The sequence below is a fragment of the Watersipora subatra genome, chromosome 9 (assembly GCF_963576615.1).
Source record: "Watersipora subatra chromosome 9, tzWatSuba1.1, whole genome shotgun sequence".
In the NCBI taxonomy this organism is placed as follows: domain Eukaryota; kingdom Metazoa; phylum Bryozoa; class Gymnolaemata; order Cheilostomatida; family Watersiporidae; genus Watersipora; species Watersipora subatra.
The window spans coordinates 4,640,678-4,653,532 of NC_088716.1; the positions used below are offsets into that span (position 1 = coordinate 4,640,678).

A 12,855-nucleotide genomic window follows, 5' to 3' on the forward strand; every position below is an offset into this window, starting at 1 on the left:
AGAGCTCACTGTTTACAGTATAATGGCTAATAAGCTAATTGTCTTTGTAATCCTACAAAAAAAATCTGTAAAAAGAGAATATGTGTGACTCAACCGTTAATCTTATATAAAACACAAAGTTAAAGAATGACAAACATACAGTTTCAGTACAAATCTGCTCCATGTAAGGTAACAGAGGTTCCCATGTTATGATCAGCGAGTGAAACTTGAACCATGCAGATTACATCAGTAACTTACAGAGTGTTTTTGAATTGAGACTCATCTCAACATTTGTTTAAAAACATTTAAGCTGGTACGGCAAAAACACTGATAAAACTTGGCTTTATTTGTCATAAAATATTAAACATCCCAAAAGCCTCTTCTATTTACATTAAAAATATGACAGGATATCTGAGAAAAATCTTGAAGTATAGCAGCCTCTTTAAAATAAAATTATAACAATTATTTACTTATCAGTGTTTTGTGAGTTATTTGATAATTATAGAGATCTGTGTAGATCGTTTGACTTCCAGAGGTTCTCATGAGACATTATACTTGTTTGTAACGCAAATTGGCTGTATTTAGTTCTGTATGAAAACATAACAGAGCTACATGTTTGTTAAAGGTTCTATTTCTTATGCTTAGCAATACAAATAACTTATAAGTCTCTGCAGAGCAAACAGAAATAGCAATCATTTAAATTTAACTTGCATTGAAAGCAGAACAGGAACTACTAGAGATTGCCAACTTTATAAACAAGTTTGCTAGGAGGTTCTAGCAGCATCTGAAGATAGAGTGCTTCAGCTTTCAATTTTTGTAAAAATGAAAAGGCAACAAGTGATTATAGTGCCATATAGATTTGCTTTATGCGATTCTGTCCAATTTAAAGAAGTTGTTTCATAAACAAGCTTTGTTACTGTATAAAGAGATAAAATAACACTTACAATATAACTAATAATAGAGCCAATCTACAGCAAAGCTAACTTTGAAATTACATGAATAAAATGTGTGTCTTTTCACGGCAGCGGTCATTCAAACGATATAACTTGACTTTATGACTGAATCTCATTTCATATAAAATAAATATTTTATTAGGAACAACTCTCTATTTCTTAAGAAAATAAACAAAATAATTAGCTCAATGAATCTAACAGTATAATATCACAACAATGACTGACTAGAACATAAGATAACAACAAAAATATATCACATGAAATATGCACAAGTACACCGAGGTGAGTGAAATATCTCTGTCAGTGATTGAATTTTATACCAATGATAACATATTGTTCAGTATGGACATACACATAAAATGCTAAATCGAGAACAGACAGAATAATAGCCTTGGATAAGCATCAAACAATGTGAGCTGATTTGCTGTGGATGAGTATTGACACACCCTGCAGGTGTTCATAATGAATGTAAATGGTTGTTGATTGAATGAGGTGTCATACATCCTGGCAGTAATAAACACAAATTCATATAAAATATAGATTGTTCGTTAGAGATTACTTTCTGAAGATTAAATACACAAAAATATAGTTTAAATCCAAAAAGAATATTTTCGTATCAGTTAATATAATGATGGGGATTGCCGGACAAATATATAAATTACAGATATACCTATTTACTAGTAGCCAATGAGAGAGTCTGTTACTATCACGATTGTGTCCTATTTTTGTTACCCAATTGCGATTGAATTTGTCCAGCTAGCAGAGGGTTGAGTGCGTACAGCCAATCAAATACATCCTTCTCATCTAGTGATTGGATGATGTAGCCTTTATAAGGGGTGATTATGGAAAATGTATTCTGTACACCTGCAATATGTATAACAGCAAACTAGGACAAGCGTGAGAGCAGTCTATAGTTAGTTGCAGTGTTGGTAAAAACTATGATGATTGAATCATCGTTAATAACTCTAGCTACAGTAGACACCCCTATAATATAGATAATCCGGTCCCAAGACATTACAGAGACTTTACTGCATGTGGGGGGAGGTAAAATACATGTGAATAGCTTAATTTAATTCCAAATCTTCTAAAACTTTTAAAACTCGCCACTCTGGCTCCTCAAAATAAGAAAGTCTAAACTTATTTTCTAAATTCATTCCCGACCATGACAAGTATACTCGCATATTGATCATCGGAAGGCTACCAATGCAGGTTAGCTCACCTTTGAATTTTCTTATATTCCAATTATGACAATTTTTTGTTGTAAAAGAAAATTTTTGATTGGTATGAAAAAATTTGTAAAATTACACATTTTTACATTTAAATCACTGTCAATTTGAATCAATGTTTTCCTTTTCTTCTCCAAAACAGTTTCTACCCTATAAAAACTTTGTATATGTCTAAAATGAAGTGAGAAAGAATAAATAAATATATAAAATATACCAGCACAGATATCCTTATGCAACACTATCTTTCCCATGTGTGGTAAGAAAAAAGTACAAGTTTGAGAGCTTGCACCGGCTTCCCGTTGTCCATTACATTAATACGGTTAATTTTATTGAGCATTCTTTGGACAACGCTGTCACTACCATAAAATTCCTAAAGGTCATTGGTGATGTTGTCAATTAATAAAATAATAATAAAATTAAGTTACTACATAATTGCTCAAAAAATCGCAAAAATGTGCATACGACAATCGACCATAGATTTCGCATAAATGAGCATATGGCAATGAAAAGGTTAAACTATCAACAATGCATAACAAAAATCTGAACAGCGTGAATAAATATAAATTTAAAAATAGAGACAAATGAGTGAATCTTACCAAGTAACTGCTGTTGATCATCACTGCACTCAATCCTAGCAGTGCTCAGATTGATAACAGCTCTCTCTACACAGTCTTTACTTCCGGAGTAGAGAAACAGGTATGGTCGTCGAATCACCTGCAATTGATAATTATTACTTATAATATCATGGTTAAGTGGTGAGTAAGTTGAAGTATAAACAAAAATATATAAAATACAAATGAAAACTGATGATATACTCGTGACTGTTGAACACGGTTGAACATCTGATTGTGAACATGAATACATGAGGCTGACTCTCCGATGATAGGGGTTTGCATACTACATTAATGCATATAAGGCAGATAATGGATTGAAACATATCTACAGAAGACACTCCATAACTAGTATATTAGTCAATACAAAAAACATACCACATGACATTTAGACCACTTGTTCCTGTGGTGGGGCTGGTCAAATACATTGATGAAGCCTTTTTTAGAGATGATTGGGTTGGGAAATATCTCTTCTGTGTCTATGATGAGCTGATGACTTGCTTCCCCAACTGAACTACTATCCGATGACACAGTATGCATGCTACCACATGACATAGATGCCTTTTTACGTTCATCAGCATTCGACATAGATCTAAAACATTAGTATATCAACTGATAAGCTACCTTTAATTCTAATGGCAAAATAGAAAACTATCTCTAACTTATTGAAGAGTCAATACGTAGAAAGAGTCACACCCATAGTGACACCAACCAAAACTTCACTTGCTAGAAAATGTTTTGGACAATTATTAACACCCTGTTCAAGGAACACAATGGTTTACAGGTTTCAAGTTTTGTGCTTTCATGGCTTGTCATGTTAAGCATTGTCAAAATTTAGTCGAAGAGAGTAAATGTCTTACAAATTATTATCATCATTTTAAATGAACAAGTTTCCACTAGCAGTAACTACATAATCACTTCAACTAACAACTCCTCAAAAGGAAAAGCATTTCAAGTTAAAGGGATGTTTAAAAGTTGACTTGCAACAAAATTCACATTACAGTTATTTGGTATCCAAAGATTCACTATGTCTTACTCTGTTGTGTTGTAAGTACCAAATATGTGGAAATGTGATTACAAGCTCTTAAAAGCTCAAAAACGAAAAGCCGCCATAGATTGGAATTTCTTTATTTCGATGACAAAACCACGAAATTTTGTTATTGTCTTGTCACGTATGTTCTCACGCGAATTGAAAGGCCAATACAAAAATCAAAATAAAACTTATCGTAGTACTAGTTTATGACAAACCCTTCGGGTTTTACCAAAGACCCCGTATCAAATATAGATGCTCGCTACTTTACAATTTTGTTTCGGCCTGGTCTAATTGGCAAGTCGTAATCTGATCGTGTGACCCAATACTTCGCAAATAATTTCTGCAGCACTTTTCAATTATCACAAGTGACCAACAGGCTCGGCATGATTATCAGATAATGATATGTACTCCTTCAAGCTAAGGCTAAAAAATTAAACGAATTTTTATGGTAAGTTATAACATATCGGTACTAAAAGTGACAGCATTACAATGATGATAAAACAGACGCGTAAGAACAATAGACATAGTTTTATTGAATGCGTGAAGTATATTTGTAAAAATATTTCGACGAATAAGGTTGCATGAAAGTGTAAACAGAAACCCTCTCTCACAACTAATCACATTTGAGCCGTTTTGGAAAAAGGAATCCAAACTATGGCGGTCTCATGTGGCTGCGATTAACTGTTCGTTTTTAGCTTTTAAGAGCTTGTAATCACCTTTCCACATATTTTTCACCTACAAAACAACAGAGTAAGACATGGTGAATATTTTCATATCAAATAACGGTAATGTGAATTTTGTTGCAAGTCAACCTTTAAAGATAATAAATTTAGTTGCATGCTGGGTTGAATGCTATTATCAGCACTGGTTACAACAACAGTGATTGGGATATGATGTCATTTAGAAACCTTATCAAACAGTACCGCTTAATAAAAAGCGTCAACTAAATAATAAATGATTTAGTTGAATAATATAATTAATCAGTTTCTATAATACTGTAAGTATTGGCAGTTAATTAAATTAAATCTTTTCTAGAGGAAACAAGAACCTTCTTATACAACCTTCTCTAGCAAAGCCAGCTTGTTAGGTTACAAACTAAACAGGTATGGTTTGATCAAGGTGATATGAATCACTATTAAGCAGTGATTGAAACTATAATGACTGTGATTCGCTAATCAAAGTGATTATATAAACCATAAGTTAACACATATACACAGATCCTGAATGCTACAACATGTAATAGTTATTGATAACTAAACTGTACCAACCTTGCAGTGCCAATACCAGAAAGACTAAAACTATAATAGCAAATTTAGCAACGGTACCTAGCGCGGAAGTATTGATTGACACAACAAGTATTGAAGTACAACAAAGTAAAAAAATACAAAAAAAACAATTAAATGCTCAACTTAAAAAGTTGTATAGACAGAATAAACTAACAGAACTACAATAGGAACAATACTACACGATGATAAAAATTGTGATAATAAAATATTAGTTATCTATTCAATCAATACAATGACAGAACATAGACATGAGATAAACTGACCAAATATAATACAGCTATTTATGCTATGAATTATTATTGTTATCATGTTGAGAATGCCTACACATTCATTGAAAACAGAACTTTTTATGGAAGAAAGTAAACAAATATTAGGGTACATGATTGTGGCACTTTATGACCGACTCACTTGGAAAGCCCTGATACGACAGAGCTGCTCGGTGTGAGTTTATCTGAGTCTGAGCTAAAGCTCTCACTAGAGTCTGACTTCCTCATACACCAGCTGGATGAAGCAACACCGGAACTCATCAAAGCAATCACCTGAAAGTAAGACCACAACTTATCAATGGTACCATTTGGTTGCTTTTAGCAAAAAATTCCAAGATAGACTTGGCATGTCAATCTAATCTAAATGTCCAATAGTTTAACCCTTTCACTGCCATAGCTGCATAAATGCGTTTTCGTTGGACGACTGCCGTAGACGCATTATTGCGACTTTCCCAGAAATTACATAGTTACCTAATTTACTATTCGTTGACAACATAACCCACAGTCTTTAAGACTTATGAAATTGACAGTGTTGTACGAAGACTTGTCTATAAAATTAGTCTAAAATAACGAAGCAATTTTAAACCTTTGTTTGAGAATTTTTAATTTAAAAACAAACGCTTTTTGTGTGAGTTCATTAATTACCGCGCGCGTCAGAAAACAGGTAATTAGTTATGTTGATGACATTATAGCCAATTCAGATTTTCGTGATTATACAAATAATTAAACCAGCAGCACTGTGTCTGATAGTGGTGAAAGTAATAGTTTTTAAGAGTAAGGAACATTATGGAGAATCGCTTTAGCTTCGCATCGATCGTAGCTTTACATAGCTTTATCATCGCACAAAGTATAATAGACCCATTGAGTTTTTGCATAGCAATGTTTGTTAAAATGTTGGTAAAATAAAATATGTAACACAAATGTTCTAGATAGAGATTGAAATTGGAAAAAAATAGTGTTAGCATAGCATGAAGAAGTATTGGCCATTTTCGGTAAAATGGCTGGCACTAGGCAGATACCCGAATTAGTACATGGTTGGCAGTGAAAGGGTTAAATGAAGATACAATATATTTCAATCGAAGGAACACATTTTTGTGAAGCCAACCTAGCCTACAGAGATGAGTGTAATCAATTTAAAAGCCAAACACAATTTTGCCTTGAGGTACACAGGCTTACTTCCAATGAATCATACTATCGAGTTTTGGAAATATTTAGCTATTTTGCTAGAAAGATAATTGTATTCTGTATATCAGAAAATTCTTCTTAATAAGATGCAGAGTTTAAACAATTAACGACTTCAGCAAAACAGGTGATGAACTTCTTATTTTCAATAAGCTATCTACGATGTATTAGATTACTGAAACTATCTTTAGACCATTCGATAAGACTTTGATCTACTTAACAAATGACTATAGAATATAGTGGCAAGAGAGAGACAGATCATTCTAGTCAACATTGTGGTTTCTAATATGAGTTCATTTCAGATAAAATCATGAATAAAACGACAGCTTTCACAAACAGTGGGGGACAGGAAGTGAAGGTGCAGCACCACTGCATCATATATGATTGATTTAAAAGTCATGAGTTTTATGGAAGGTAGCTTGAACACCCTTATGAGAATCGGATTTGATTTTTGTGATAAAGCAACCACCATATTATGCCTATGAAGTCATTATTAATACTCACGACGGAACAGAAACTCAATTAAGATATACAACAAACAAACCGGGTGTCGCGCACATGGAATACTCTGAAAGACAGTAAAATATACCTTCATCGCAAGCTGCTTGTTAGACTCATTATCTATTACACTCATGTCAGCACTGTTTTTTGGACTAACACCACGTTTGTCCGCTGTATCACAACTGCTAAGTGAACTCGTCTCTGAGGTACCTCCTTTTCCCGGTTCTCTTGGACAAACAGGAGCAGCCCGTTCCTGAACCTTTTCTCGCACTAGAAATGTGTGTCGTACTTTTTCAACCTGAAAAAAATAGGTCATCTTAAGTGTTTCAAACTGCAAAACACATGATTATGTAGAATAAATAAATACAAAGGACTGACACGAGGAAGTGAATTGTAAATGTTGTCCCTGTAAAATAGTGGGTCATAAATACCAACAGAGAGGTGATTACTCTTGCTACTCACGAGGCTTTAAGCATAACAAATCATCTCAACCAATTGTATTATTGGTTCAGCTTTTGGTTGACTGTGTACCCAGCCACTATATAATGAATTTGTTTGAGAGAAAGACCTTATAGCTCAGCAAGAATAATCACTCCGTCAGTGCATAAGAAAATGTACTCGAAGACCGGAAAGGTTACTTGAACACAGTTTTATTTTACTTAACAACGCATTAATACCAATAGTTTCACAACAGAACATTTGCTAAACAAAACTAATAAACTAAGAAACCCGTATTTAACACTACCTTTATTTAAATGCCACCTTTATTTGAACGCCACCTTTTATTTGAATGCCACCTTTATTTGAATGCTACTATTGGAGAAGGGTTGAAAAACATATGGCCACACTTCAATTGAACACCACTTCTATATGACTGCCGATACTTGATATTCTTCATCTTTACAAACCCGTAATAAAAGGCGATCAGTCGAAAAGCGTTCCTCAAACCGTACTAATAATGACTCGATTACATCAAAAGCAATTGTTTCTGTTTGTATTGAAGTTCAATCTATAACTCAAAAGCTTTACGCTTTTTTTATTAAAACTTTGAAAGGAACGCCATAAAAATAATTAATAATTGCATTGTATCAGGCTAATAATAGTTCTGTGTTTAACACGGTCTTGATACTTTGATGCATGCTAAAAGTTTTCCTATTTGCTATGAGTCTGTCTTAAGCCGTGGTCACACGGGCACCGAACCGAACTAAATGACGCAAAACGACGTCGTTTTCAGCTCTAAAAAGTTCGGCTGAGGACATTTCTGGCCGAAACGAACTATTTCGGTACTGCTCGAAATTTCGTGCCGAACCCTTGCTCTTATTGGCTGGTTAAAATTCTAGAATTCTAGCGAGCACGCGTCACATTTCTTCTTACGTGCGTGTGAGTAAAGTTAAAAAAGAAATGGGACGATACTTTTATTTCGTTAAATAAACAACATGAAGCAATTTACGACAAGGTTCACCCGGACTTGTGATTGGGTTGCATAAATGTAAGATGTTGCACTTAAGTTTTGCATAAATGTAAGGGAATGGTTGTGATTTTCTTTCGTGTAGAATATAAGTAATGTGTCATATTCATCCTGATGAACTATCGTTGACTGATTTATTTATGTAAAACCACAGTACTATGATAAAGACTGTTTTTGTTTGTTATGTACTCAGCATAGAAAAACATTCATATGTTAATAAAAAAAATATAATTATGTTGATGGGAAGGGTTAGCAAAATATTTGTATCGAGTGATTTATTTTGAGCAGCCGAACGATCTTCTGATAAATCTGCTGTGTAATTATAATTTATAATTGTTCCTCAAAGTTTTTTTGTTTACAATAGAAATATTTAACTCAAATACATAACAACTACTAATGAAACCGTGTCCTGTCTCTATACGTATGGTATCTAGGAAGGGAAGTTACTTCGGTGGCCGTGTGACATGTGCCACGAACCGAACCAGCCTCCGAACCGAACCGATCCTACGTCGGTTCGGTGCTCGTGTGACCACGCCTTTAGTAGCCGCTGCCTTACAGTCTCCTCCAGTCATCACAACTTTCATAGTCAGCCTACATAGTAAGCAAATGTATGCGATGTCCAGCCACTGAGAAAAGCCTAAGTCATTAGCCTATATAGAAATTACCTCACAAGTGGTTTGATTAAACATTGTGTTAGTTTATTTTAAGCTGCCCTAACTGACCAAAAGTAAATTTTTTAAAAGAAACTCTTTGATAAAAATTGCTATTGATCAGCTTATGGCAGATGCTAGGTATTATAATTTTTGTGTATTATTTTTCCATTTAGAGATTCTATCCGGTTGAACACCACCGTCTAAGTTTTCTACAAGATGCTATTTTCGGTTATGAAAAGCAAAAATTGGCAACATAATTACATTTCTTTTACCAAAAATGAAGCGAAACATAAAATTTGCCAACATTTGTCTGATTCAACTTACTCCTAATGAGGCTGCACATTTTAGAGCGATAAATAAACTTGGTGTGAGCCACTAGTGGCTACGGTTTGACAAAAGGAGATTTGACATAGAGTAGTACTTTCCAAGTATAGAAGGCTAAGAGAGAGATAAAAATATGAAAAATGTATAAATGGATTGAATGTTAAATTGTTTAAATAGTGAAGCTGACGAAAGTGTTGCTATTAGCGATTAATGATGCAAAGAAGATGCATTCGTATTGGAATTTTTGCTTACATATATTTTTGTTTGGTTTATATATTTTAATTTGAACTACATGCCATGCTGATGAAAACTTATATGGAGGGGTTAAATTCAGTAACTATGAGATCAACGTTAATATCAATGTTAGAGTTTGTTGGAAAAAGCCCCTGCAATTAATTTTAGCTACCAATTCTCTATTTGCGGTACCTCATAGAGAGAATATCGAGGTCTACGTTACTATTCATGAAAACACATTAATCCCATGTAATTTTATGGTTATAACAACTTATTATGGCATCATCAACAACAGCAACATCATCTTCTACCAAATATGAAGTAGTTGAGAGCATTGGTACAACCTAATAAAACCATGATAAGTTTGAGGAATAGTCAGTATTTACTATAATACTGAGCTCATTAAAACACAACCTTCCATTTGGGTCTCCCATACTATTACTCTCTGACTAGTATATTAATCCTACTAATGACATTACTTTAATACAATTGCAATATTATTTTATCCAAATTTACTAGATTCACATGTCTTCAGTTTGTAATAACTTAACTTTTGTTAGCTAGTGGTCAGGGCATGAACTATAGCATGACACAGAAATAAAACTAACTAAACACGGATGTCAGAAATAACACAACGGCAAAAGTTAACACAGCTGCAATATTAACTATTGACTAGAGATCAGTTACCACTCACTAACCATCTCAAGGCGTTTGATTTTCTCAAGTTCCCACTGATGCTCAAAGATGAGAGAGTCGCTTCGAGGCCTCCAACCACCGAGATTCTCTTCACCTCTTACATACGCTTGTGAGGTGTCAATCACCTGCCGAGTACGCCTCAAGAGACCTACAGAAGTGATGACAAACTGGTGAAACAATGGTACCGAACCTGCTAATATGTGTTTACAAAGTGATGTCCAACAAACTCTATAAATTATTATAATATCCAGTCATAAGCAACCTGAGGCCATCTTAAATGATTTCAATTGTTTTAAAAGGTAGTTTTTTACTAATAAGCAGGTTTGCAGAACATACACTAATGTAGAACATAACAGTTTTAATAAAATGCACAGTAGAGGGTAATTGGGAGATCATTCAAACCACTATCATCATCATTAGTGTAACGATTTCATCCCATTGTATGAATGAAATAATTGCTCCACAAATGCATTACGGTCTGGCTCTCCTAATTCAAATTCTAGACAATGTAACACTGTGACTTGGTACTGTAAATTCTGGAGTAGCCAAACTCAACTATGCTTATGCCTATTACGGGAAGCCTGAAAGTAGATCGGCAAATGAAGAATTGACTGCAAACATTTAGACTGAATAAATTGAAAGATACCATTTGCTAAAGAACTATCCCAGTGGCCTATCCGACTAACCCAGTCTTTGATGGTACTTGCGCAAGGAGGTGTCTACCATAAACCTTAAAATGGCTGACTTGAACCGATAACTCAATTCTAAAAGCCAGTTCTAATAAGCACTAATTATCGCAACTCTAAAGCAAAGATCACACTCTGATATATCCCTAGAACAGAGCGTGTGAGAAGCGAGAACAAAGATGACTACAAAAAACTCAACAGAAAATGCTGCTACTGGTGCTGTTCTGTATTTAATGTGTCATTTATGTATTTACATATACCTGCACTAGACATAGACAATGAACGAGTCATAGAACTGCTTGCAGACACTTTACGTCTATGACCAGATAGAAGTGATTTACCTGCCATGGCTAAAGATTCATAGAAGAAAAGCAAAGAATTAAGGTTGTAGATGATAGCTCTAATCGTGACAATGGAACTGAGAAAACAGTTCAGACTTATTTTTCAAACAAATGACATTTCCTAAACTTTCAGACAAGCAAAACCTTAAGTGGTATGATTATAAAATAACTACTTATACTTTATATATTTACACATAAATAAAATGCAAATGAGCTAGTTTAAATCATGGAGAGGCAACTTGGACGTACATGCCACTACTATTGACTATTCATGAGTGAGTTCATTAATCAAGTTATATTATAACTGGAAGTTCTAGTCTACTGAACTTTGACATTGCAACTTCAGAGTGATTACCAACCTACATGTATATGTATTTGGGTTGCACAGTCAACTGTGACACTTTAGGATTCAAGATTAACCTATGCCTAGATTTATTGTTGATTTTATTACCTGAAAGCTTAACGAAAACATCAGGGATACTACAATTTCTAACAAGTGACAGGACCATTGTTTTGAAGTGTTCACAAAATCAGCGCCATTTCTAACGAACATCCATCTTCCGGGAGACCTAACCTGTTTTTATAACGACTAAACTATGTTAGGGAATTGTGACCTCCGTAGTATAAAGTAGTATTTTCAATTTAATATATTTTTTTTTAATAGGATAAAGATGCCTAATTAAACAATAGATACGAGAGACAGTACCGAATTTAATATGACAAGCGGGTAGCAAATGGGTTAGAGAATAGCTGCGATACAGTTGAAAATTATGCATTTCCGTAGTTGTATAGTTAAGTTTATTTCATTATTCATTTAAATTTGCTATGAATAACTCCATGGAGGTAATCTACTGCAAGTTACTCAAATACTTAACCTTATCGGTAAGTATCCTTTGTTATTTCTCTCAGACTCAGGTCAGATGAACTTATCTGAGATTAGAAATTTCTATCAAATGTCAATAGTAACACATATATCTAAAAAATACCTAAAAATTGCTAATTCCTACCAGGACTGGAATTAAGGTTGGAGTCTTTAAAAGTCAGCTCATAAATGGAGCTCAGTCTAGTCATGTGCTCGGGATCCCTGTCAGATCCTGCCTGGCTAGAACTGAAGAGAGTTTTGAAGGACTTGAACCTTGTGCTACAAGAATGAAACAGAGTTGCTATTTATGAGCAACACACAACTAACTGTATAATAGTCATTTGGGTGTGATATCATATTTTCTATTCAGCAAGTACTTGTTAGAGTAGGTTATTAAAGTAGTGTAATAACCTAATTCTTATTAGACTAGGTTGTGTACAAGTCTCCTTAAACCAGTTTTGTTGAATAATGAAAACTACAAAGCGACCTTCTTCAATGAGTCCTAATAATTCTTGACCAGAACATATTCCTACATAGATTAATGATATTAGGAG

The 12,855-nt window shown here is 34.1% G+C and overlaps 1 protein-coding gene across 1 annotated transcript in view; it reads right to left on the bottom strand.

Moving 5' to 3' along the window:
* Window positions 1-1,265: 1,265 nt before the first annotated feature.
* Window positions 1,266-12,855, bottom strand: part of LOC137404719 (kinesin-like protein unc-104) — a 34,369-nt gene continuing 22,779 nt past the window's right edge. The window contains 7 exon segments of the mRNA XM_068090951.1: window positions 1,266-1,796; window positions 2,755-2,872; window positions 3,148-3,361; window positions 5,497-5,627; window positions 7,126-7,335; window positions 10,415-10,560; window positions 12,447-12,580. Of these exon segments, the coding sequence (XP_067947052.1) occupies window positions 1,639-1,796; window positions 2,755-2,872; window positions 3,148-3,361; window positions 5,497-5,627; window positions 7,126-7,335; window positions 10,415-10,560; window positions 12,447-12,580 (1,111 nt within the window). The 3' untranslated portion in view covers window positions 1,266-1,638.